Here is a 24,812-nt window from a genome sequence, read left to right on the forward strand (position 1 = left end):
CCCTCCCCCCCCACACTCTCTCCCTCCCCCCCCACACTCTCTCCCTCCCCCCCATCCCACACTCTCTCCCTCCCCCCCACACTCTCTCCCTCCCCCCCCCACACTCTCTCCCTCCCCCCCCACACTCTCTCCCTCCCCCCCCACCACACTCTCTCCCTCCCCCCCCACACTCTCTCCCTCCCCCCCCCACACTCTCTCCCTCCCCCCCCACACTCTCTCCCTCCCCCCCCACACTCTCTCCCTCCCCCCCCACACTCTCTCCCTCCCCCCCCACACTCTCTCCCTCCCCCCCCACACTCTCTCCCTCCCCCCCCACACTCTCTCCCTCCCCCCCCACACTCTCTCCCTCCCCCCCCACCACACTCTCTCCCTCCCCCCCCCCACACTCTCTCCCTCCCCCCCCCACACTCTCTCCCTCCCCCCCCCACACTCTCTCCCTCCCCCCCCCACACTCTCTCCCTCCCCCCCCCACACTCTCTCCCTCCCCCCCCCACACTCTCTCCCTCCCCCCCCCACACTCTCTCCCTCCCCCCCCCACACTCTCTCCCTCCCCCCCCCACACTCTCTCCCTCCCCCCCCACACTCTCTCCCTCCCCCCCCCACACTCTCTCCCTCCCCCCCCACACACTCTCCCTCCCCCCCCCACACTCTCTCCCCTCCCCCCCCACACTCTCTCTCCCCCTCCCCCCTCTCTCTCTCTTCCCCCCCCTCTCTCTCTCTTCCCCCCCCTCTCTCTCTCTTCCCCCCCCTCTCTCTCTCTTCCCCCCCCTCTCTCTCTCTTCCCCCCCCTCTCTCTCTCTTCCCCCCCCTCTCTCTCTCTTCCCCCCCCTCTCTCTCTTCCCCCCCCCCTCTCTCTCTCTTCCCCCCCCCCTCTCTCTCCCCCTCCCCCCCACCTCGTTCTGGACGCCTAATTTGTAACCTGCGCCTGATTTTTTAATGTGTAGAACAGGTTTATTCAGTTCTACAAAAATCTTCACTGGCTCCATTCTACTTTAGTTTGGAGTACGTTTTCACTGTGGAAACTTTCAAATCAGGCGTCAGTGGCCGGACACGCCCTCTTTTGAAGAAAAAATTCTGTTCTAAACTAGAACTATTCTACCTGACTAGAACTGCAGAAAAAAAAATGTGGAGAATTGCGATTTCTAAAATAGTCCGTTCTCCACCAGTTGCTCCTAAAAATCAGGCGCGAATCATGTGGAAACTTGGGCCCAAAGTTTCTACATTCTTTCAAAATCCTAAAAACCTTAATCAAGTCGCCCCGTAATATCCGATATTCCAGGGAAATAAACCATTTGGGGCAATGGGTCCATGCAGGCGTTTATGCTCCAAACCAGCCTCCTCCCACCCTACTTCATCTCACCCTATCCCCATATCCTTCTATTCCTTTCTCCCTCATGTCTTTGTCCAGCCTCCCCTTAAATGCATCGATACTATTCACCTCAACCCCTCCCTGTGGCAGCGAGTTCCACATTCTCACCACTCTCTGGGTTAAGAAGTTTCTCCTGAATTCCCAATTATTAGTGACTATCTTATATTTATGGCATCTAGTTTTTGACTCTCCCACGATCAAACCTCTTTAACTAACTCTGTCAGGTCACTTCTCTATTCTCAAGAAAATAGCACAAGCCTTTTCAGTCTTCCCTGTTAGTTCTGACCTTTCAGTTCTGGTATCATCCTTGTAAATCTTTTTTGTACTCTCCAGTGCTTCTATATCCTTTTTATAAAATGGAGACCAGAACTGTGCACAGTGCTCCAAGTGCAGTCTTTCCCCGTAGCCCTGCAAATTTGTTTTCTTCGGGTACTTATCGAATTCTTTTGAAAGCCACAGTTGAACCTGTTTCCAGAACTCCTTCAGGCAGTGAATTTTAGATCCGAACCACTCGCTGCATAAAAACATTTTCCCTCATGTCATCATTGGTTCTTCTGCCAATCACCTTAAATCTGTGTCCTGTGTTTCTCGACTCTTGCGCCAGTGGAACCAGTTTCTCTCCTACTCTTTTGAGACCCCTCATGATTGTGACCTCGTCTTTCCTACCAAAATGCAGCACCTCACACTTAGATATAGTGAAATTCATTTGCCAATTGAGCGCCGATGCTGCAAGTTTATTTTTGTCTCATTCTTCTTACGAACCACCTCCCCCAATTTGGTGTCGTCCACAAATTTCAAAGTTGTGCTTCCGATTCCCGAGTCCACATCGTTAATGTAAATGGTGAACGCCATTGGTCCCAGCACTGACCCCTGTGGAAAACCACTTCCCACCATTTGCCAGTCTGAGTAACTATCTTTAAACCTTACTCTCTGTTTTCTGTTTTGTAGCCAGCTTGCTATTCATTCTGCTACTTGTCCCCTGACTCTGATGTAGTGAGTCTATTATACGGTATCTTATCGAAGGCCTTGACTACTCTTTGTTACTTCTTCAAAGAATTCAGGAAGGTTGGTCAAGCATGGCCTTCCCTTTTGGAAATCCGTGCTGACTGTCTTTATTGTATTTTCAGTCTGTGGATGTTTTTCTATTACATCTTAAGTAAACATTCCATTATCGTTCCTACCACCGATGTTCAGCTAACTGGTCGAAAGTTCCCTGCACTTGTTCTATCCCCCTTTTTAAATACAGGGATCACGTTGGCTGTCCACCAGTCTGCTGGTGGTATTCTCTCTCCGAATGAATGTTATGTACATGTAATAGTGTCTCTGCTATCTCTTCCCTAACTCTCTTAACATGCACTATGCAATCCATCTGTTAGGCTCGAGTGGAGCTGGTTGGGCCGAATGGCCTGTTTCTGTGTCGTATATCCGATGTAATCGGGCCACGGTTTTTATTCGTTCTAAGTTTAATTAGTTTATCAATTATTTCCCCCCTTTCTATCTTCAATGCCTTTTGTATCTTTTTTGATCTCTTCGAATGTCATGTCTGCAATGTTAGAATCACAGAACGGTTCCAGCACAGGAGGAGGCCATTCGGCCCATCGAACCCGTGCCGGCTCTCTGCAAGAGCCAGTCCCACTCCCTGCCCTTTCCCCAGAGCCCGGCAAATTATTTTACTTTCAGGGACTTATCCAATTCCCGTTTGAAAGCCGCGATTGAGTTTGCCTCCCTCACCCCTTCAGGCAGCGCATTCCTGACTCTAACCACTCACTTCGGAATAATGTTTGTCCTCATGTCGCCTTTAGTTCTTTTGCCAATCACCTTAAATCCGTGCCCTCTGGTTATTGACCAATTCACCAATGGGAACAGTCTCTCTTTATTCACTCTATCTAAACCCTTCATGGTTTTAAACACCTATCAAGTCACATCCTTTTTATATTCCGTGGTAATTTAATTTCATAGTTTCTCTTTGCTTTCCTTATTTTTAAAAACTTCCTTCCTAACCTCTTCGTATTCCCTTTTGTCACTCTCTCCTTTATTGTCTATGTACTTAGTCTGTGCCTCTTCCTTTAGCGTTATTTTTACCCTTATCTCTTTATTCCTCCATGGACCACGACAGCTGGACCTTCCCCCTCCTGTTCCAAGTTCCTTTGTAGTTGCTCTGAGATATCCTTTACCCTGGCACCAGGTAGGCAAACCCCATCATAGGCAACCTCTGCAGTATGCGGACGACGCCTGCGTCTGCGCACATTCAGAGGCTGAGCTCCAGGATATAGTCAATGTATTCACTGAGGCATACGAAAGCATGGGCCTTACGCTTAACATCCGTAAGACAAATGCCCCCATCAGCCTGTCCTCACCGCACAGCACTGCCCTCCAATCATCAAGATTCACGGCGCGGCCCTCGACAATGTGGACCATTTCCCATATCTCAGGAGCCTCTTATCAACAAAGGCAGACATTGATGCGGAGATTCAGCATCGCCTCCAGTGCGCCAGTGCAGCCTTCGGCCTTCTGAGGAAAAGAGTGTCGGGATAAATGGGTCCTTTTCGGGTTGGAAATCGGTGGTTAGTGGTGTGCCACAGGGATCGGTGCTGGGACCACAACTGTTTACAATATACATAGATGACCTGGAAGAGGGGACAGAGTGTAGTGTAACAAAATTTGCAGATGAGATAAAGATTAGTGGGAAAGCGGGTTGTGTCGAGGACACAGAGACTGCAAAGAGATTTCGATAGGTTAAGCGAATGGGCTAAGGTTTGGCAGATGGAATACAATGTCGGAAAATGTGATGTCATCCACCTTGGGGGGAAAAAAAACAATAAAAGGGAATATTATTTGAATGGGGAGAAATTACAACATGCTGAGGTGCAGAGGGACCTGGGGGTCCTTGTGCATGAATCCCACAGAGTTAGTTTGCAGGTGCAGCAGGTAATCAGGAAGACGAATGGAATGTTGGCCTTCATTGCGAGAGGGATGGAGTACAAAAGCAGGGAGGTCCTGCTGCAACTGTACAGGGTATTGGTGAGGCCGCACCTGGAGTACTGCGTGCAGTTTTGGTCGCCTTACTTGAGGAAGGGTTAGATAGTTTTGGAGGGGGTACAGAGACGATTCACTCGGCTGATTCCGGAGATGAGGGGGTTACCTTATGATGATAGATTGAGTAGACTGGGTTTTACTCGTTGGAGTTCAGAAGGATGAGGGGTGATCTTATAGAAACATTTAAAATAATGAAAGGGATAGACAAGATAGAGGCAGAGAGGTTGTTTCCACTGGTAGGGGAGACTGGAACTAGGGGGCACAGCCTCAAAATACGGGGGAGCCATTTTAAAACCGAGTTGAGAAGGAATTTCTTCTCCCAGAGGGTTGTGAATCTGTGGAATTCTCTGCCCAAGGAAGCAGTTGAGGCTAGCTCATTGAATGTATTCAATTCACAGATAGATAGATTTTTAACCAATAAGGGAATTAAGGGTTACGGGGAGAGGGCGGGTAAGTGGAGCTGAGTCCACGGCCAGATCAGCCATGATCTTATTGAATGGCGGAGCAGGCTCAAGGGGCTAGATGGCCTACTCCTGTTCCTAATTCTTATGTTCTTATGTAGGTGCCATCTTTTGGACGAGATGTTCTACTATCTCACATTGAGGTAAATGATCCCATAGCACTATTTTGGAGAAGAGCAGGGGAAGTCCTGGCCAGTATTTATCCCTCAATTAACAGCACTAAAACAGATTGTCTGGTCATTATCACATTGATGTTTGTGGGAGCTTGCTGTGCACAAATTGGCTGCCGTGTTTCCTACATTACAACAAAGAACACACTTCATTGGCTGTAAGATGACCTGAGCTGGTAAAAGGTGCAGAGAGTTGTTGATGCCAGTTCAATAGATATATTGAAGAGGGAGTTGGACATGACCCTTACAGCTAAAGGGATCACGGGGTATGGAGAGAAAGCAGGAAAGGGGTACTGAGGGAATGATCAGCCATGATCTTACCAAATGGTAGTGCAGGCTCGAAGGGCCTACTCCTGCACCTATTTTCTATGTTTCTAAGGCCAGGCCCTCAAATCTACCACCAAGCTCATGGTCTACAGGGCTGTAGTAATACCCACCCTCCTGTATGGATCTGAGGCATGGATGATGTATAGAAGGCACCTCAAGTCGCTGGAGATATATCATCAACGATGTCTCCGCAAAATCCTGCCAATCCCCTGGGAGGACAGGCGCACCAACATCAGTGTCCTCGACCAGGCCAACATCCCCAGTATTGAAGTACTGACCACACTCGACCAGCTCCACTGGGCAGGCCACATAGTACGCATGCCAGATACGAGACTCCTGAAGCAAATGCTTTATGCGGAGCTCCTTCATGGTAAACAGGTAGGCAAAATACTCTTTGGGACTCTCGGCCGTGGCTGCAGTGGACGCTATCTAACCCACAATTACAGAATAACTACAGCCTTTCTATTCTGCTGCTCCTTTTGTACAGCCTCCTGCTCCACGGTGCCTCATGTCTGTCCTCCCCACAATCATTCCCTTATCCTCACAGGTAGCCAGCACATTGTATCTGTTGGACAGGATCAGTGTCTATGTGACCTGCTCTATAAGAACATAAGTAATAGGAGCAGGAGTAGGACATTTGACCCCTCGAGCCTGCTCCGCCATTCAGTAAGATCATGATTGATCTGATCATGGACTCAGCTCCACTTCCCTGCCCGCTCCCCATAACCTTTTATTCCCTTATCGCCCAAAAATCTGTCTATCTCCACATTAAATATATTCAATTACCCAGCCTCCACAGCTCTCTGGGGCAGAGAATTCCACAGATTTACAACCCTCAGAGAGAAGAAATTCCTCCTCATCTCAGTTTTAAACGGGCGGCCCCTTATTCTGAGACTATGTCCCTTAGTTTTAGTTTCCCCTAAAGTGGAAATATCGTCTCTATCCACCTTGTCTAGCCCGCTCATTATCTTGTGTTTCGATAAGATCACCTATCATTCTTCTGAACTCCAATGAGTAAAGTCCCAACCTATCTTCATAAGTCAAACCCCTCATCTCTGGAATAAACCAAGTGAACCTTCTCTGAACTGCCTCCAATACAAGTATATCCCCCCCCCCCATAAATACAAGACCAAAACTGCACGCAGTACTCCAGGTGTGGCCTCACCAATACCCTGTACAGTTGTAGCAGGACTTCTCTGCTTTTATACTCTATCCCCCTTGCAATAAAGGCCAACATTCAATTTGCCTTCCTGATTACTTGCTGTACCTGCATACTGACCTTTTGTGTTTCATGTACAAGGACCCCCAGGTCCCTCTGTACTGCAGCACTTTGCAATTTTTCTCCATTTAAATTATAATTTGCTTTTCTATTATTTCCGCAAAACTGGATAACCTCACATTTTCCCACATTATACTCCATCTGCCAAACTTTTGCCCACTCAATTAGCCTGTCTATATCCCTTTGCAGATTTTTTGTCTCCTTGCAACTTGCTTTTTCACCCATCTTTGTATCAGCAGCAAACTTGGCTACATTACACTCGATCCCTTCATCCAAGTCATTAATATAGATTGTAAATAGTTGTGGACCCAGCACTGATCCCTGTGGCACCACACTAGTCACTGTTTGCCAACTGGAAAATTACCTGTTTATCCCGACTCTCTGTTTTCTGTTAGTTAGCCAATCCTCTATCCATGCTAATATATTACCCCCAACCCCGTGAACTTTTATCTTGTGCAGTAACCTTTTATGTGGCACCTTATCGAATGCCTTCTGGAAATCCAAATACACCACATCCACTGGTTCCCCTTTATCCATCCTGTTCGTTACATCCTCAAAGAATTCCAGCACATTTGTCAAACATGATTTCCCTTCATAAAACCATGCTGACTCTGCTTGATTGAATTATGCTTTTCCAAATGTCCTTCCTTAATAATGGACTCCAGCATTTTCCCAATGACAGATGTTAGGCTAACTGGTCTATAGTTTCCTGCTTTATGTCTGCCTCCTTTTTAAATAGGGGCGTTACATTTGAGGGTTTCCAATCTGCTGGGACCTCCCCAGAATCCAGGCAATTTTGGTAGATTACAACCAATGCATCCACTATCTCTGCAGCCACTTCTTTTAGGACCCTAGGATGCAGGCCATCAGGTCCAGGGGATTTGTCTGCCTTTAGTCCCTTTATTTTACTGAGTACTACTACTTCAGTGGTAGTATTAAGTTCCTCCCTCTCTATAGCCCCTTGATTATCCATCATTGGGATGTTTTTAGTGTCTTCTACCGTAAAGACCGATGCAAAATGTTTGTTCAAAGTCTCTGCCACGTCCCTGTTCCCCGTTATTAATTCCCCATTATCTCCCCTTAGTTCGCCCTAAGTGACAGTCACACTCTCTTCCCTTCCTGCTCCTATGCTCTCCTCTGAGGTGTGACTGTACTCTGGAGAAAACTATCCTGAAATGATCTATAATGGATAGAGTGACTGAGCAACTAGTGAGGGGTGTCCTCCCTGATGTCCCATTCCTATTTAAATGCAGTTGCAGTTTTGACCGGGCTCTACACCTGAAATGTTAACTGATCTGTTCTCTCGCAGATACTGCTGGGTCTTTCCCGCATTTCCTGTCGGTTTGGGATTTTCAGTGCCTGCAGTTTTTTGCTTTTTGTTTTACTTTTAGTGATCTTGCAGTACCTGTTCTAGTCACTAGATGTCAGTGTAAGCGCAGTTTAACAGATCCTCATGACCTAAACAGTGCTGGGTAGGGAGCTTTCAGTACAGCTCAGTCTGTCTCTGGGTCAGTGTACAGCAACACCCGATAATCCCTCGGGTTGTATTGTTTCAAAGACTTCTACAGCGTTTGATAGAAATGATAAATTCAAGAAAGAGAAGACTTGTATTTCTATAGCACCTTTAACAACCTCAGGATTTTCCAAAGCTCTTTATAGCCAGTGAAGTATTTTTGAGGTGTAGTCACTGTTGTACTGTAGGAAGTACGAATGCCAACTACAGGCCCGGCGAGTTTAACGGCAGGAGTGGGAACATTGCTAGAAACAGGTGGAAAGTCTAAGCTGATGGGGGAGAGTCAGCAGGGTATTTTGAAGGTAGATCGAGTCTAACTAACTGAGTAGAGTTATTGGCAGTCAGTGAGGTGGTAGATGGAGGAGGATCAATGGTGGTTGTTTCTGCGGACTATTGGGGGGGGTGGGGGGGACACATTCGATCAGGGTTATGCACAAGAGATTGTTAGCTAAAGTGGAGAAAGCCTGGTATTGTGAATAGGAATCTGGTGGTGAGGGAAGGAGGAAGAATAAAGAGACATTCTTGGATGGGCAGAGTGTGACTGGAGTCTCCAATATCACTGCCCCGGCATCAGCGAGAGAAAACACGCTATATACATACATACATTATGCGCACGCATACACTCGTAGACACACCATCATCATAGGCAGTCCCTCGAACGAGGATGACTTGCTTCCACGAGTTCACAGGTGTTTCAATGAAGGACCCGAACTATATCCTGAAGGGTGGAAGATGCCTGTGGGTGGATTGTTTTAACGTGGGGTGACCGTTGCACACCAGCCACCACATGGGCTTGACAGAGCGAGGTCTTGGTCCAGTGGCAAGGATTAACCAGGACGACTGGAGACCAGCTCTGCTGCACGGACCCAGTGTGCTCACATGTCGCAGTGTAGGGCACACAGTTAACAACAGTACAGGGAAGGCCAAAGGACTGCCAAACTCATTAAAGGATAAATTGGTTAAAATTATTAAGATGATCAGAGTATAGCAGATACATTGAATGGATTCATGACATCAGTTTTCACAAAGAAAGACTTGGATTTATACACCGAATGTCTCAAAGCGCATTGCAGCTAACTAAGCACACCTGGAGTGTAGTCACCGTTGTAATGCAGGAAACGCGGCAGCCCACAAGCAAGCTCCCACAAACAGCAATGTGATAATGACCAGATAATCTGTTTTTGGTTATGTTGATTGAGGGATAAATATTGGCCAGGACACCTTCGATAACTCCCTTGCTATTCTTCGAAATAGTGCCATGGGATATTTTACGTCCACGTGAGAGAGCAGAAGGGGCCTCGGTTTAAAGTCTCAGCTGAAAGACGGCACCTGCAACAGTGCAGCGCTCCCTCAGCACTGCACTGGAGTGTCAGCCTAGATTTTTTTTTGTGCTCAAGTACCTGGAGTGGGATTTGAACACATACATACATACATACATACAGACATATATATATAGGCATGCACACACACACACCAACTGATACTGTCACCATAGTGTTACTATCTCACCCTGTTGTCCTGAAGCTCTGAATGCCCACATCAAAGAATGAAGTTGTGCTGCTTTTTCTTAGCAGCATTCTGTTTACACGAGTGTCTTTTACTGAGCGTTCAGGTTTAGTGACTGGTTTTTAAATGCTGCTCTTCTTGTGTTTCAGACGTGGGAGCCAGTCATTACCTCTGAGGTGAGTAGGATTGCTGGTGTCCGTTATTGGGTGAATGAGTCCGTGCTGCAGATATATTGTGTGTTCCGTTCAGTTAACCCCATCACTGCAACATTAGTGGATGACCAAGGGAGGGGCCGATATTAACCCTGGCTTCCGCTCCTGCTCACTGACCAGGGTCCCCTGCTGGAAAGCGTCAGTGGATATCGAGTGGGAACAGGATTGGCTTGACTCTGATACCCACCATGAAAGATGGGCGCTTGGGTGCCAGCGAGGGTGCTCATGGAGCCCGGACCTCAGCAAGGAGTCAGAATCTTTGGGGGGGGGGGGGCTGTGGATTGGTGAAGGGAGGGGTGGGTGCTGATTGGTGAAGGGAGGGGTGGGTGCTGATTGGTGAAGGGAGGGGTGGGTGCTGATTGGTGAAGGGAGGGGTGGGTGCTGATTGGTGAAGGGAGGGGTGGGTGCTGATTGGTGAAGGGAGGGGTGGGTGCTGATTGGTGAAGGGAGGGGTGGGTGCTGATTGGTGAAGGGAGGGGTGGGTGCTGATTGGTGAAGGGAGGGGTGGGTGCTGATTGGTGAAGGGAGGGGTGGGTGCTGATTGGTGAAGGGAGGGGTGGGTGCTGATTGGTGAAGGGAGGGGTGGGTGCTGATTGGTGAAGGGAGGGGTGGGTGCTGATTGGTGAAGGGAGGGGTGGGTGCTGATTGGTGAAGGGAGGGGTGGGTGCTGATTGGTGAAGGGAGGGGTGGGTGCTGATTGGTGAAGGGAGGGGTGGGTGCTGATTGGTGAGAGTGGGGGGGGGGCGCTGTGGATTGGTGAGAAGAGGGGGAGGGGCTGATTGCGAGTGGGGGGGGCTGCTGTGGATTGGTGGTTGGGGGGGGCTGTGTATTGGGGAGGGGGCGCTGTGGATTGGTGAGAGGATGGGGAGGGGCGCTGCTGTGGATTGGTGGTTGGGGGGGGCTGTGTATTGGGGAGGGGGCGCTGTGGATTGGTGAGGGGGGGATGCTGATTGGTGCGAGTGGGGGGGGGCTGTGGATTGGTGGTTGGGGGGGCTGTGTATTTGGGAGGGGCGCTGTGGATTGGTGAGAGGAGGGGGAGGGGCTGATTGCGAGTGGGGGGGGGTGCTGCTGTGGATTGGTGGTTGGGGGGGGCTGTGGATTGGCGAGGGGGGGGAATGCTGATTGGTGAAGGGAGGGGCGGTGCTGATTGGTGAGAGTGGGGGGGGGCTGTGGATTGGGGAGGGGGGGGAATGCTGATTGGTGAAGGGAGGGGCGGTGCTGATTGGTGAGAGTGGGGGGGGCTGTGGATTGGTGGTTGGGGGGGTTGTGTATTGGGGAGGGGGCGCTGTGGATTGGTATGGGGAGGGGGAGGGGCTGATTGGTGAGAGTGGGGGGGGGCTGTGGATTGGGGAGGGGGAGGGGCTGATTGGTGAGAGTGTGGGGGGGCAGGGAAATGCGGGCATGGAATGACTGTCAGCATTTGTCAATCACCCTCACACCATTTTGTTGCAGCATCCACAGAATAGTAAGCCACAACAGAACAAGAAGCCTCCCGCGAGGAAGGACCGGCCAGAGAAATGCGACAGCAGTGAGAGCAAAGAGAACCAGAAAGCCAAGTCGGACGAATCACCAGAGGAACGGAGCGCTGATGAGGATTCACAGAAATCTACACAGAAGAGAAAAGGTATCGCAGCGGTTTAAAGCAGGGTCGGGGGGGCGGCTATTCAATCGCCATGTACTGTGTCCAGCCCAACGAGGAAGGAAGGGGTGCGGATTGAAGTGGAGCATGTTTCAGTGGGAAAGCATTTGGAGATCATAATACCTGGTGTAGAATAATTTTGGAAAAGGACAAGCAACAATCGAGTAAAAATACTCAAGTGGAGGAGGGCTAATATAAGTGAGTTGTAAAGGGATCTGTCCCAGGTGGATTGGAATGAAAGATTGCTGGGTAAAACAAGAATTGACCAATGGAAGGCCTTCACAGAGGAGATGATTCGGGTACGGAGTAGACACATTCCCGTGAGGGGGAAAGGGAGGGAATCCAAAGCTGGAGCTCCCTGGATGACACAACATATCGAGGTTAAAATGAGGCTTGTGATAGTTATAAGTCAATAATACAGTGGAGAACCAGGCTGAATACAGAAAGTACAGGGGAGATCCCAAACAGGGAATAAGAGGGGCAAGGAGAGAGTATGAGAATAGATTGGTAGCTCACATAAAAGGGAACTCAAAAGTCTTCTATGAACATATAAATAGTAAAAAGGTTGGCAAAGAAAGGGGGGGGCCGATTAGGGACCAACATGGGGGCAGAGGGGATTGCTGAGATACTGAATGAGTATTTGGCCTCGGTCTTCACTGGAGAAGAGGATGCTGCCAATGTAGCAGTAAAGGAGGAGGCAGCGACACTGGATAGGATAAAAATAGATAAAGAGGAAGGACTTAAAAGGTTTACAGTCCCCAAAGTAGCATAGACACCCGGTCCGGATAGGATACATCCCAGGTTACTGAGGGAAGTTAGGGTGGAAATCGCAGAGGCTCTAGCCACGTTCTTCCATTCCCCCTTGGTATGGGAGTAGTGCCAGAGGACTGCAAATCTTTCAAAAAGGGAGAAGGAAAAACCCAGAAACTACAGGCCAGCCATCCCAACGTCTGGGGTGGGGGAAATTAATTGCCATTGGGTATGGGCTAAAAAATTAGTCAGGAAGGATTTGTTAAAGGCATATTGTGTTTGACTAACTTGATTGAGTTATTTTATGAAGTAACAGAGGGTTGATGAGGGCAGTGCAGTTGATACGTGCATGGATTTTGAAAAGGCGTTTGATAAAGTGCCACAAACAGACTTGTTAGCAATATTGAAACCCACGGGATTAAAGGGGCAGTGACAGTGTATACACTGGCTGGGGGACAGAGCAGGGAGTAGTGGTGAACGGTTGTTTATCAGACTGGTGTCCCTCGGGGGGGGGTTACTGGGACCACTGATCTTTCTGATATATATTACTGACCTGGACTTGGGTATACAGGGCATCATTTCAAAGTTTGCAGATGACACAAAACTGGGAAATGTAGTGAACAGTGAGGAGGATAGTAACAGACTCAGGACACAGACAGACTGGGAAATGGACAGAGAAGTGGGATGTGATAGATTTTGGTAGGAATGCCGAGGAGAGGCAATGTAAATTAAATGGTACAATTGTAAAGTGGGTGCAGGAACAGACAGACCTGGGGGTGTTTGTGCACACATCTTTGAAAGTGGCAGGACTGGTTGAGAAGGCTGTTAAAAAAGCTTACAGGATCCATGGCTTTATAAATGGAGGCAAAAAATAGTAGGAATTTATGCTAAACCTTTAGGAAACACTGGTTAGGCCCCAGCTGGAGTATTGTGTCCAATTCTGGGCACCACACTCTAGGAAGGATGTCAAGGCCTTGGAGAGGGTGCAGAGGAGATTGACCAGAATGGCACCGGGGATAAGGGACTTCAGTGTGTGGAGAGACTGGAGAAGCTGGGATTGTTATCCTTGGAGCAAAGAAGGTTAAGGGCAGGTTTTATAGAGGTGTTCAAAATCAGGACGGGTTTTGATAGTGAATAAGGAGACAGTGTTCCCAGTGGCAGAGGACACAGTGTTAAGCTAATTGGCAAAGAACCAGAGGGGACATAAAATATTTTTCTGCACAGCGAGTTGTTGTGATCTGGAATGCGCTGCCTGAAAGGGAAAGGGAAGCAGATTTAATGGTAACCCAAACGAGAATTGGAAAGGAAAAATTTCTGGGCTTTGGGGAAAGAGCAGGGGAGTGGGACTGATGGATCGCTCTTTCAAAGAGCCAGCACAGGTACGATGGGCCGAATGGTGAATCATTCTATGATATGCAGATTAGCAGAGTAAAGCTGACGCGATACCGAAGCACAGACCCTTGTGTAGAACGCGGCAGTAAGTTCCAGTGCTTCTATAGGGTTCTCAGTTCACTTAACCTTTTACGGCAATCATTGAGATGCAAAGTGCTGGGCAGATCTCCTTTGTTGGTGTCTGTGCCCTGTGCCCACCGGCAGGGTGTCGCTGTGCCCACCGGCCGGGTGTCGCTGTGCCCACCGGCAGGGTGTCGCTGTGCCCACCGGCAGGGTGTCGCTGTGCCCACCGGCAGGGTGTCCCTGTGCCCACCGGCAGGGTGTCGCTGTGCCCACCGGCAGGGTGTCGCTGTGCCCACCGGCAGGGTGTCGCTGTGCCCACCGCCAGGGTGTCGCTGTGCCCACCGCCAGGGTGTCGCTGTGCCCACCGGCAGGGTGTCCCTGTGCCCACCGGCAGGGTGTCCCTGTGCCCACCGCCAGGGTGTCCCTGTGCCCACCGGCAGGGTGTCGCTGTGCCCACCGGCCAGCTTCCTCGCACCCCAGGCCTCGACATTTCATAAAATAAGCTCAATGGAAACTGATGAAACAATGTGTTTTGTTTGATTGCTTAAGGGCCAAGCAATTTTCTTCCTGAGTTAATTCATGGAACCATAGACTCTTACAGCACAGAAGGAGGCCATTCTGCCCATCGTGCCTGTGCTGGCTCTTTGAAAGAGCGATCCCATTCATCCCACTCCCTACTCTTTCCCCATAGGCCTGCACATTTCTCCTTTTCAAGTATTTACCAATTCCCCTTTGAAAGTTATTGAATCTGCTTCCTCTGCCCTTCCAAGCATCGCGTTCCGGATCATAACTCTCTGCGGAAAATAATCTCATCGGCCCCTGCATTTTTTTGCCAGGATTAAACTATTTCCCCCATTTCTTTAACGTGCTGTTTAGACATGTGCTTTAAATTCTGTGATGTGCTGGGGGACTCCCTGCCCTTCACCTTCAAGCAGTTCTGTTAATGCTTTCTCGCTTTGTGTCCAGGGTACAAGCAAAAGTGGGTCCCACTACAATTGGACGTAAAATCGGAAGGTACACAGGACAAGCTAGCATGTCGCAGCAACTCACGCCCCCAGACTGAACCTCTTCGGCTGCCGGTTAACAACAGGAATGATTCAAAAGGTTTGTCCCACTGGCACTTTACAGGTACAGCTTGTGACTGGGTGAGCGACGGGAGCCTCCAGCAGAGATTGCGTGCGCGTGGCGCTGGAGAGTTTGGTGCCGCCTTTGCCTCAGCCCCAAGCTCTGGAACTTTCTTCCGAAACTTCTCCACCTCTCTGTCCTCCTTCAAGCTGCTCCTTCAAACCTCCCTCTTTGACCAAGCTTTTAGTCACCGGGCCTTATTTCTCCTTGTACGGCTCGATGTCAACCTCATAACACTTCCGTGAAGCGCCTTCGGATGTTTCACTCTGTTCAAGGCGCTATATAACATAGAAACATAGAGAATAGGTGCAGGAGTAGGCCAATTGACCCTTCGAGCCTGCACCGCCATTCAATAAGATCATGGCTGATCATTCACCTCAGTACCCGTTTCCTGCTTTCTCTCCATACCCCTTGATCCCTTTAGCCGTAAGGGCCATATCTAACTCCCTCTTGAATATATCCAACGAACTGGCATCAACAACTCTCTGCGGCAGGGAATTCCACAGGTTAACAACTCTCTTAGTGAAGACGTTTCTCCTCATCTCAGTCCTAAATGGCCTACCCCTTATCCTTAGACTGTGACCCCTGGTTCTGGACTTCCCCAACATCAGGAACATTCTTCCTGCCTCTAACCTGTCCAGTCCCGTCAGAATTTTATATGTTTCTCTGAGATCCTCTCTCATTCTTCTCAACTCCAGTGAATACAAGCCCAGTTGATCCAGTCTCTCCTCATATGTCAGTCCTGCCATCCCAGGAATCAGTCTGGTGAACCTTCGCTGCACTCCCTCAATAGCAAGAATGTCCTTCCTCAGATTAGGAGACCAAAACTGAACACAATATTCCAGGTGTGGCCTCACTAAGGCCCTGTACAACTGCAGTAAGACCTCCCTGCTCCTATACTCAAATCCCCTCGCTATGAAGGCCAACATACCATTTGCCTTCTTCACCACCTGCTGTACCTGCATGCCAACTTTCAATGACTGATGTACCATGACACCCAGGTCTCGTTACACCTCCCTTTTTCCTAATCTGTCACCATTCAGATAATCTCTCTTCCTGTTTTTGCCACCAAAGTGGATAACCTCACATTTATCCACATTATACTGCATCTGCCATGCATTTGTCCTAACCTGTCCAAGTCACCCTGCAGCCTCTTAGCATCCTCCTCACAGCTCACACCGCTAACCAGCTTAGTGTCAACTGAAAACTTGGAGATATTACACTCAATTCCTTCATCGAAATCATTGATGTATACTGTAAATAGTTGGGGTCCCAGCACTGAGCCCTGCGGCACCCCACTAGTCACTGACTGCCATTCTGAAAAGGACCCGTTTATTCCGACTCTGCTAACCAACCAGTTCTCTATCCACGTCAGTACATTACCTCCAATACCATGTGCTTTAATTTTGCACAGCAATCTCTTGTGTGGGACCTTGTCAAAAACCTTTTGAAAGTCCAAATACACCACATCCACTGGTTGTCCACTCTACTAGTTACATCCTCAAAAAATTCTAGATGATTTGTCAAGCATGATTTCCCTTTCATAAATCCATGCTGACTTGGACCGCTCCTGTCACTGCTTTCCAAATGCGCTGCTATTTCATCTTTAATAATTGATTCCAACATTTTCCCCACCACCGATGTCAGGCTAACCGGTCTATAATTCCATGTTTTCTCTCTTCCCTACTTTTTAAAAAAAGTGGTGTTACATTAGCTACCCTCCAGTCCATAGGAACTGATCCAGAGTCAATAGAATGTTGGAAAATGATCACCAATACATCCACTATTTCTAGGGCCACTTCCTTAAGTACTCTGGGATGCAGACTATCAGGCCCTGGGGATTTATCGGCCTTCAATCCCATCAATTTCCCCAACACAATTTCCTACCTAATAAGGATTTCCTTCAGTTCCTCCTTCTCACTAGACCCTCGGTCCCCTAGCATTTACAGAAGGTTATTTGTGTCTTCCCTAGTGAAGACAGAACCAAAGTATTTGTTTAACTGGTCCGCCATTTCTTTGTTCCCCGTTATAAATTCACCTGAATCTGACTGCAAGAGACCTATGTTTGTCTTCACTATCGAAGCTTTTGCAGTCAGTTTTTATGATCCCAGCAAGCTTCCTCTCATACTCTATTTTCCCCCTCCTAATTAAACCCTTTGTCCTCCTCTGCTGAATTATAAATTTTTCCAAGTCCTCAGGTTTGCTGCTTTTTCTGACCCATTTATATGCCTCTTCCTTGGATTTAACACTATCCTGAATTTCCCTTGTTAGCCACGATTGAGCTGCAAGTTGTTGTTGTCAGTACTTATCCTGGTGGGTGTGAGTCACAGCAGAATCTGCCCCATCACAGCCTGACCTGTCAGGAGTTGCTCTCGCAGTGACTCACTTGGAGACCCCGTCCGACCCGACACGGTCCAGTCCCGATCCGACCTGACCCGGTCCAACCCCGTCCGGTCCGGTCCGACCCAACACGACCCTGTCCCGTCCCGATCCGATCCGACCCGACCTGACCCCGTCCGGTCCAGTCCGACCCGACCCGACCCCGTCCGGTCCAGTCCGACCCGACCTGACCCCATCCGACCCCGACCCGACCCCGACCGAACCGACCCGTACCCCGTCCGGTCCAGTCCGACCCGACCCCGTCCGGTCCATCCCGATCCGACCCGACCGAACCGACCCGTACCCCGTCCGGTCCAGTCCGACCCGACCCCGTCCGGTCCATCCCGATCCGACCCGACCGAACCGACCCGTACCCCGTCCGGTCCAGTCCGACCCGACCTGACCCCATCCGACCCCGACCGAACCGACCCGTACCCCGTCCGGTCCAGTCCGACCCGACCTGACCCCGTCCGGTCCAGTCCGACCCGACCTGACCCCGTCCGGTCCAGTCCGACCCGACCCGACCCCGTCCGGTCCAGTCCGACCCGACCTGACCCCGTCCGGTCCAGTCCGACCCGACCCGACCCGGTCCAGTCCGACCCGACCCGACCCCGTCCGGTCCAGTCCGACCCGACCTGACCCCATCCGACCCGACCCGACCCCGACCGAACCGACCCGTACCCCGTCCGGTCCAGTCCGACCCGACCCGACCCCGACCGAACCGACCCGTACCCCGTCCGGTCCAGTCCGACCCGACCCGACCTCGTCCGGTCCAGTCCGACCCGACCCCGTCCGGTCCATCCCGATCCGACCCGACCGAACCGACCCGTACCCCGTCCGGTCCAGTCCGACCCGACCCGACCTCGTCCGGTCCAGTCCGACCCGACCCCGTCCGGTCCATCCCGATCCGACCCGACCGAACCGACCCGTACCCCGTCCGGTCCAGTCCGACCCGACCCCGTCCGGTCCATCCCGATCCGACCCGACCGAACCGACCCGTACCCCGTCCGGTCCAGTCCGACCCGACCCGACCTCGTCCGGTCCAGTCCGACCCGACCCCGTCCGGTCCATCCCGATCCGACCCGACCGAACCGACCCGTACCCCGTCCGGTCCAGTCCGACCCGACCCGACCTCGTCCGGTCCAGTCCGACCCGACCTGACCCCGTCCGGTCCATCCCGATCCGATCCGACCCGACCCGACCCCGACCAAACCGACCCGTACCCCGTCCGGTCCAGTCCGACCCGACCCGACCTCGTCCGGTCAAGTCCGACCCGACCTGACCCCGTCCGGTCCATCCCGATCCGATCTGACCCGTACCCCGTCCGGTCCAGTCCGACCCGACCCGACCTCGTCCGGTCCGACCCGACCTGACCCCGTCCGGTCCGACCCGTACCCCGTCCGGCCCCGTTCCACCCCGCCCCGTCCGGACCAGCCATCGCACAGGAAGCTTGGTGTTTGCATGAAGTGCGCTGGAGCGGGTAGACTGGTGATTGATGTATGACAGCTACCACATATGCAGGAGACTAAAGGACTCTGGAATAAAGCTGGGTTTATGATGGTTATTGACACATTGGCTGTCGGTTCATCTCCCGCTTTCTTTCTCTCTCAGGTTACCATCGTGATGAGAAACACGACTCCCGGGATTGGAGGGAAGACCGGGATGAGATTTCCAGCGTGAAGAGCGAGGGTGGAACGATCCGAGGGGGCTTCAGAGGGCGAGGGCGTGGTCGAGGCCGGGGGAGGGGTCGTGGCAGAGGTGCTTCCCGCTGTACGTGATGTGCTGACACCGCCAATTGTGCTGCCGACTTTCTGAACCAGCGTGACGTCCTCAATTGAAATTTAGTTTCAGTTCCTAATCTCTCAATTATCCAGGGGGTGCAGTATTAGTCTCGCTGCCACTCCCCTTGGTGCTTGCACTTTGCCAGCATTGTAACTTGCTGCTGGTATCCTGCGGCAATGCTTGGTGCTGCAGTGGGAAGTGTAAAATAAGTTGGGCAGTGATGACACCGTAAGTGTTGCTTTCCAGGATAGTTATCACACGGGCTTTACAGCAGTGCTGGGGGAGGTTTGGGACTTCAGAGACTTACTGCACAATGAATGGTTAATGATGGTCATTACACAGAGGGGGCGGGGTGGCGTGGCGTGCTAGAGCAAGGTAGATATCACAGCTGTTTCTTACCCAAACGGTGAGCCATTTATGTCAGGGAAGAATGACAGTGCGGCGCTGCCCCTCCGACAGTGCGGCGCCCCCCCGGCGCTGCCCCTCCGACAGTGCGGCGCTCCCCCGGCGCTGCCCCTCCGACAGTGCGGCGCTCCCTCGGCGCTGCCCCTCCGACAGTGCGGCGCTCCCTCGGCGCTGCCCCTCCGACAGTGCGGCGCTCCCTCGGCGCTGCCCCTCCGACAGTGCGGCGCTCCCCCGGCGCTGCCCCTCCGACAGTGCGGCGCTCCCTCGGCGCTGCCCCTCCGACAGTGCGGCGCTCCCTCGGCGCTGCCCCTCCGACAGTGCGGCGCTCCCTCGGCGCTGCCCCTCCGACAGTGCGGCGCTCCCTCGGCGCTGCCCCTCCGACAGTGCGGCGCTCCCTCAGTACTGCCCCTCCGACAGTGCGGCGCTCCCTCGGCGCTGCCCCTCCGACAGTGCGGCACTCCCTCAGTACTGCCCCTCGGACAGTGCGGCGCTCCCTCGGCGCTGCCCCTCCGACAGTGCGGCGCTCCCTCGGCGCTGCCCCTCCGACAGTGCGGCGCTCCCTCGGCGCTGCCCCTCCGACAGTGCGGCACTCCCTCGGCGCTGCCCCTCCGACAGTGCGGCGCTCCCTCGGCGCTGCCCCTCCGACAGTGCGGCGCTCCCTCAATACTGCACTGGCATGCCAGCCTGGATTATTCCTGGAGTGGAGCTGGAACTCATGATCTTCTGACTGAAAGACCGTGGAGGTAGGCTGACACTCCAGGAGGCAAACCAGACTCCCCACCCACCCCTTCCCTCAACCACTGTCTGTCCCACCTGTGACAGAGACTGTAATTCCTGTATTGGACTGTTCAGTCACCTGAGAACTCACTTTTAGAGTGGAAGCAAGTCTTCCTCGATTCCGACGGACTGCCTATGATGATGGGAGCCCTGGCTAATTGTTCCCTGTTCTTTATCCCAGAAGCATGATGCAAAATGTCGCATAGTTCAGCTGCTGCAGCTGAGAATGCAGGCCAGACATTGATCCTGGGGCCTCATGGTCTGTACAGCTCACTGTGACATTGCACAGTGCACTTCCCAACAAACTGTGCAAGAGGTTCGCCTGTGTTTGATACAAGCTTGGCAAATGTTTGTTGTACCTACTGGAGAGTAATAACTGCTCTGAAATAAACAATAAAGGTTACCTTTCCAGAAATACTGACTCGGGTGGTTTAGATAGGGACGCAGAACTGATTCATTCAGTCCGATCTGGATCTTCGAGGTAGAAGAAATGAGACTGAGGACCTGTAACAGCAGAGGCCCAAACACCTCATTCTTGTGAAACCAGCACTCGTCTCTGATAGGGCTGGATAGGTTTATTCATTCTCTGAGCTGCTACCAAATACTACCTGGCCTCCTCACTTGCTGCTTTTTCCAAGGCTGATGGAGAAAGTAATGCAGACTTGCATTAATCCTAGTACCTTCTCCCAGCTCGAATCTCCCAGCTGCTTCGTGTACACTGAACGGCAGAGACCAGTGGGTGAGTTTTCACTGAGCATCTAACCTGTGCTGCTTTTTGTTGTTCTAGCTCACTTTGACTACCATTACACCACCTACAACGCAAACACTGACGGCAATGACGGATTGTACAGGCCAAAATTTGGCGGTGATATCATCTATTACTATGACAATCAGAGCAGTGCGGAGCTGTACACAATGGACAAAAAGCTGCTCAAAGACTACATCAAGAAACAGATGTAAGTACCATGATTATCTGCTCATTGGGCATTTGCCATGTCTTTTATCCCATGGTAGGAGAGAGGAGATTTAGATTTAGTGTTCAATGTTGAGTTGTACGTGTGCACTCTCACACACATCGTCACTGGCAAGGTCAGCCATTTACTGCCCACCCTGAGGTTGGGGTGAGTCGCTGCCTTGAACCGCTGGTAGAGGGGTTTGATACCAACTGAGTGTGTCGCTCGACCATTTGAGGGCAGTTAAGAATCAACTACATAGGTGTGGGGACCGGAGTCACACATAGGCCCAGACCGGGTAAGGACGGCAGATTTCCTTCCCTAAAGGGACATCAGTGAACCAGTTGGGTTTTTACCGCAATCTGACAGCTTCACAGTCACTTTTACTGAGACCAGCTTTCTATTTCCAGATTTTCTAAACTATACTGAAATTCTCACATTGTTTGAAGTCGCATTCTCTGATTACTGGTCCAGTAGTGAAGCCCCATCTGCTGAGTTCCCTACTCGCTCCGGATGTGTGCGTTTCACATCGTGGCCTGAAGGGATTTCTTTACTGGATGTTCAGCTCTGCATATCTCCAGCAAGCAGCCACAGAACTGTTTTGTCAGAACTAGTACGGGTTGTTGAACCTGGAACTTTGAGATGTGATCAGAAATGCTACAATGCACCATGGAACTCATGTGGTGCTTGCAGCTCTGACACGTGGCTTGGAGTTTGAACATTGCTCCGAGTGGTGCTGTTGCCAAGTGTAAGATGAACCTTGGAACCCAATGTGCTTACCTTGGAGCACAGACGGATACTTGTGGCCCTGCCTGTATCAGGAAAGTGAATTTGTGTTACAGTCAGTCCACTTCAGCTGTGAACCCTGAGATTTATCATTCAGCTTATCTTGGCTGTGGGACTGCTGGTCTCTGTAACCACACTCTGTGTCTCAGCAACATCAGCATTGCACCTCTGGCCTGGTTGCACAGTCCAATTCAATGGGCATTGTAGGTCAGCTCAGTGCTGCTCTTGCATAACTCAGTCCACTGTACTGGAATCTTTTGGTCCCTGCATGCCCTGCTGCTCACATTGTTACAATTTCCCACTCTTGTTTCCTCGCAGCGCAAATCCTCTGGGTAAAGCAGTTTCTCCTGACTTCCCTATTAGATTTATTAGTGTTGATCTTATATTTATGACGTCTAGTTAGGAACTCTCCCATAAGTGCAAAAATCTTCTCTACAGCTACCTTATCAAACCCTTTAATAAACTTTTCAAGTGGCACAAAACTTGGAAGTGCAGTAATGATATAATTGTAAAGGGGGTGCAAGTAGCGAGAGACCTGTGGGTGCTTGTGTACAAATCTGTGAAGGTGACAGGACAGGCTAATAAAACATATTGGATCCCAGACTTTATAAATAGGGACATAGTGTACAAAAGCCAGGGAATTATGTTAAACCTGTATAAAATATTAGTTCGGCCCCAGCTGGAGTATTGTGTCCAATTCTGGGCACCACACTTTAGGAAGCATGTGAAAGCTTTGGAGAGGGTATAGAAGAGAATTACTATAATGGTTCCAGGGATGAGGGATTACAGTTACATGGATCGACTGGAGAAGCTGGGGTTGTTGTCTTGGAGCAGAGGAGACCAAGAGGAGATTTGTTCGAGGTGTTCAAAATCATTAACGGTTTAGAGCAAATAAAGAGAAACTTTAAAATGACCAGAGGGCACAGATTTAAGGTGATTGAAACAGAACCAGAGGCAACATGAGGAAAACTCCTTCTCCAGTGCCTCTATATCCTTTTTATAATATGGTCAGAACCGCACAGTTCTCCCAGTGCGGTCTAACCAAGGTTCGATACAAGTTCAACATCAGTACTCTGCTTTTCAATTCTATCCCTCTAGAAATGAATCTCAGTGTCTGCTTTGCATTTTTATGGCCTTATTAACCTGCGTTGCTACTTTTAGTGATGTGTATCTGTTGCCCTTTACTCCATGCCCCATTTAGAGACACAAGCAGTATAATAAGTGTCTAAATGGGGCAGTGGAGTTATTCCTGCTACCAAAATGTACCACATCATACTTACCTATATTGACATTCATTTACAATGACATGCTCATTCTGCAAGTTTATAAATGTCTGTGTATTTTGTCGCAGTCCTCTGTATTAACTACTCCCCCAATTTGGTGTCATCTGCAAATTTTTAAATTGTACTTCGGATTTCTGAGTCCATCATTTATGTAAACGGTGAACAACAGTGGTTCTAGCACCAAACCACATGGAACACCACCTCGCACCTTTTGCCAGTCTGAGTAACTGCCTTTAACCCCTACTCTCTGTTTTCTGTTTTGTAGCCTGCTAATTTTTTTATTGTGCCCTGTACATCTTTTCTAACCTCTCCGTATTCCCCTTTGACTTCTCTTTGATTGTCTGTGTACTTAGTGTGTGCCTTTGTCCCTTATCTCTTTATTCATGGCGTTTTATTCTTAGGTAGTTTGTTCTTGGTTTTTGACAGAATATATTCTCCTGAACTGTGGTCACCATTATAAATATTTCCCACTACTGTTCTATCTGTTAAAATGTTTTTACAGTTTATCTTCCATCCGCTTAAAATTAGCTTTTTTCCGATCTATTACTTTGGAATTTGTCTTACTTATGTCTTTTTCAATAATTATTTTAAACATTATTATGTTGTGGTCATTATTGCCGAGATGCTCCCCTATGCTTCCTTTTCTTATCTGCTCGGGTTCATTTCCCATTACTAGATCCAGCTGTGATTCCTCTCTTGGGCTTCTTACGTATTGGGTAAGAAATTAGTCCAGAACACAGTAAAATCTCAATTCCCCTTTCTCTTTCACTGCCTCTTGCTAGTTTATTTGGGGGTGGTTGAAATAGAAACATAGAAATTTACAGCGCAAAAGGAGGCCATTCCGGCCCATCCTGTCCGCGCCGGCCGACAAAGAGCCACATGGCTCTCGGTCAGCAGCCCTGAAGGTTACATATAAACCTATGAACAATGACGGAAAGGTAAAGAGCACCCAGCCCAACCAGTCCACCTCACACAACTGTGACACCCCTTATACTGAAACATTCTACACTCCACCCCAACCAGAGCCATGTGATCTCCTGGGAGAGGCAAAAACCAGATAAAAACCCAGGCCAATTTAGGGAGAAAAAATCTGGGAAAATTCCTCTCCGACCCATCCAAGCGATCGAAACTAGTCCAGATCATCACCCTGGCCGTATTCTATTCCCTGCAGTATTTAGCATTAATACTATGTAAAGGTTATCCAGTCTAATCCCAATTACCAGCTCTTGGTCCGTAACCCTGCAGGTTACTGCACTTCGCAGAGGTGCGGGAAATAGAACAGACACGGTCGAGGGCCATATTAACCACGGTGGAGAGGAATCCTCGGTTGAGGAAAAAGGAAGACATGTCAGAGGCACTAGTATGGAAGATGGCATCGTCAGAGTAGATGCGATGGAGACAGAGAAACTGGGAGAATGGAATGGAGTCCTTACAAGATGCGGGGTGGGAGGAAGTGTAGTCCAGGGAGCTGTGGGAGTCCGTGGGCTTATAGTGGATACTGGTCGAAAGCCTATCCCCAGAGATGGAGACGGAAAAGTCGAGGAAGGGAAGGGTTGGTGATGGAACATGTGAAGGTGGCCTGCCTTTTACACTAGGCCTGGCACA

The 24,812-nt window shown here is 50.2% G+C and overlaps 1 protein-coding gene across 1 annotated transcript; it reads left to right on the plus strand.

Moving 5' to 3' along the window:
• The first annotated feature begins 3,266 nt into the window (after positions 1-3,266).
• LOC139242031 (la-related protein 1-like) lies at positions 3,267-24,594 on the plus strand. The gene is made up of 8 exons (XM_070870159.1): positions 3,267-3,311; positions 4,968-5,009; positions 9,811-9,837; positions 11,326-11,497; positions 14,684-14,821; positions 18,833-18,991; positions 20,973-21,141; positions 24,453-24,594. The coding sequence occupies exons 1-8, from the start codon at positions 3,267-3,269 to the stop codon at positions 24,592-24,594; spliced, it is 894 nt and encodes a 297-aa protein (XP_070726260.1).
• The last annotated feature ends 218 nt before the right edge of the window (positions 24,595-24,812 follow it).

Source organism: Pristiophorus japonicus, unplaced genomic scaffold, assembly GCF_044704955.1.
Source record: "Pristiophorus japonicus isolate sPriJap1 unplaced genomic scaffold, sPriJap1.hap1 HAP1_SCAFFOLD_1176, whole genome shotgun sequence".
Lineage (NCBI taxonomy): Eukaryota > Metazoa > Chordata > Chondrichthyes > Pristiophoridae > Pristiophorus > Pristiophorus japonicus.

Bases quoted from the DNA above. Each gene is read 5' to 3' on its own strand.
- LOC139242031 (XM_070870159.1), top strand. From the start codon at position 3,267: ATGGTTTTAAACACCTATCAAGTCACATCCTTTTTATATTCCGTG. The intron at 3,312-4,967 runs GTAATTTAATTT...GTTCTTATGTAG, and splicing joins CATCCTTTTTATATTCCGTG to GTGCCATCTTTTGGACGAGA. The intron at 18,992-20,972 runs GTACGTGATGTG...TTGTTGTTCTAG, and splicing joins TGGCAGAGGTGCTTCCCGCT to CTCACTTTGACTACCATTAC.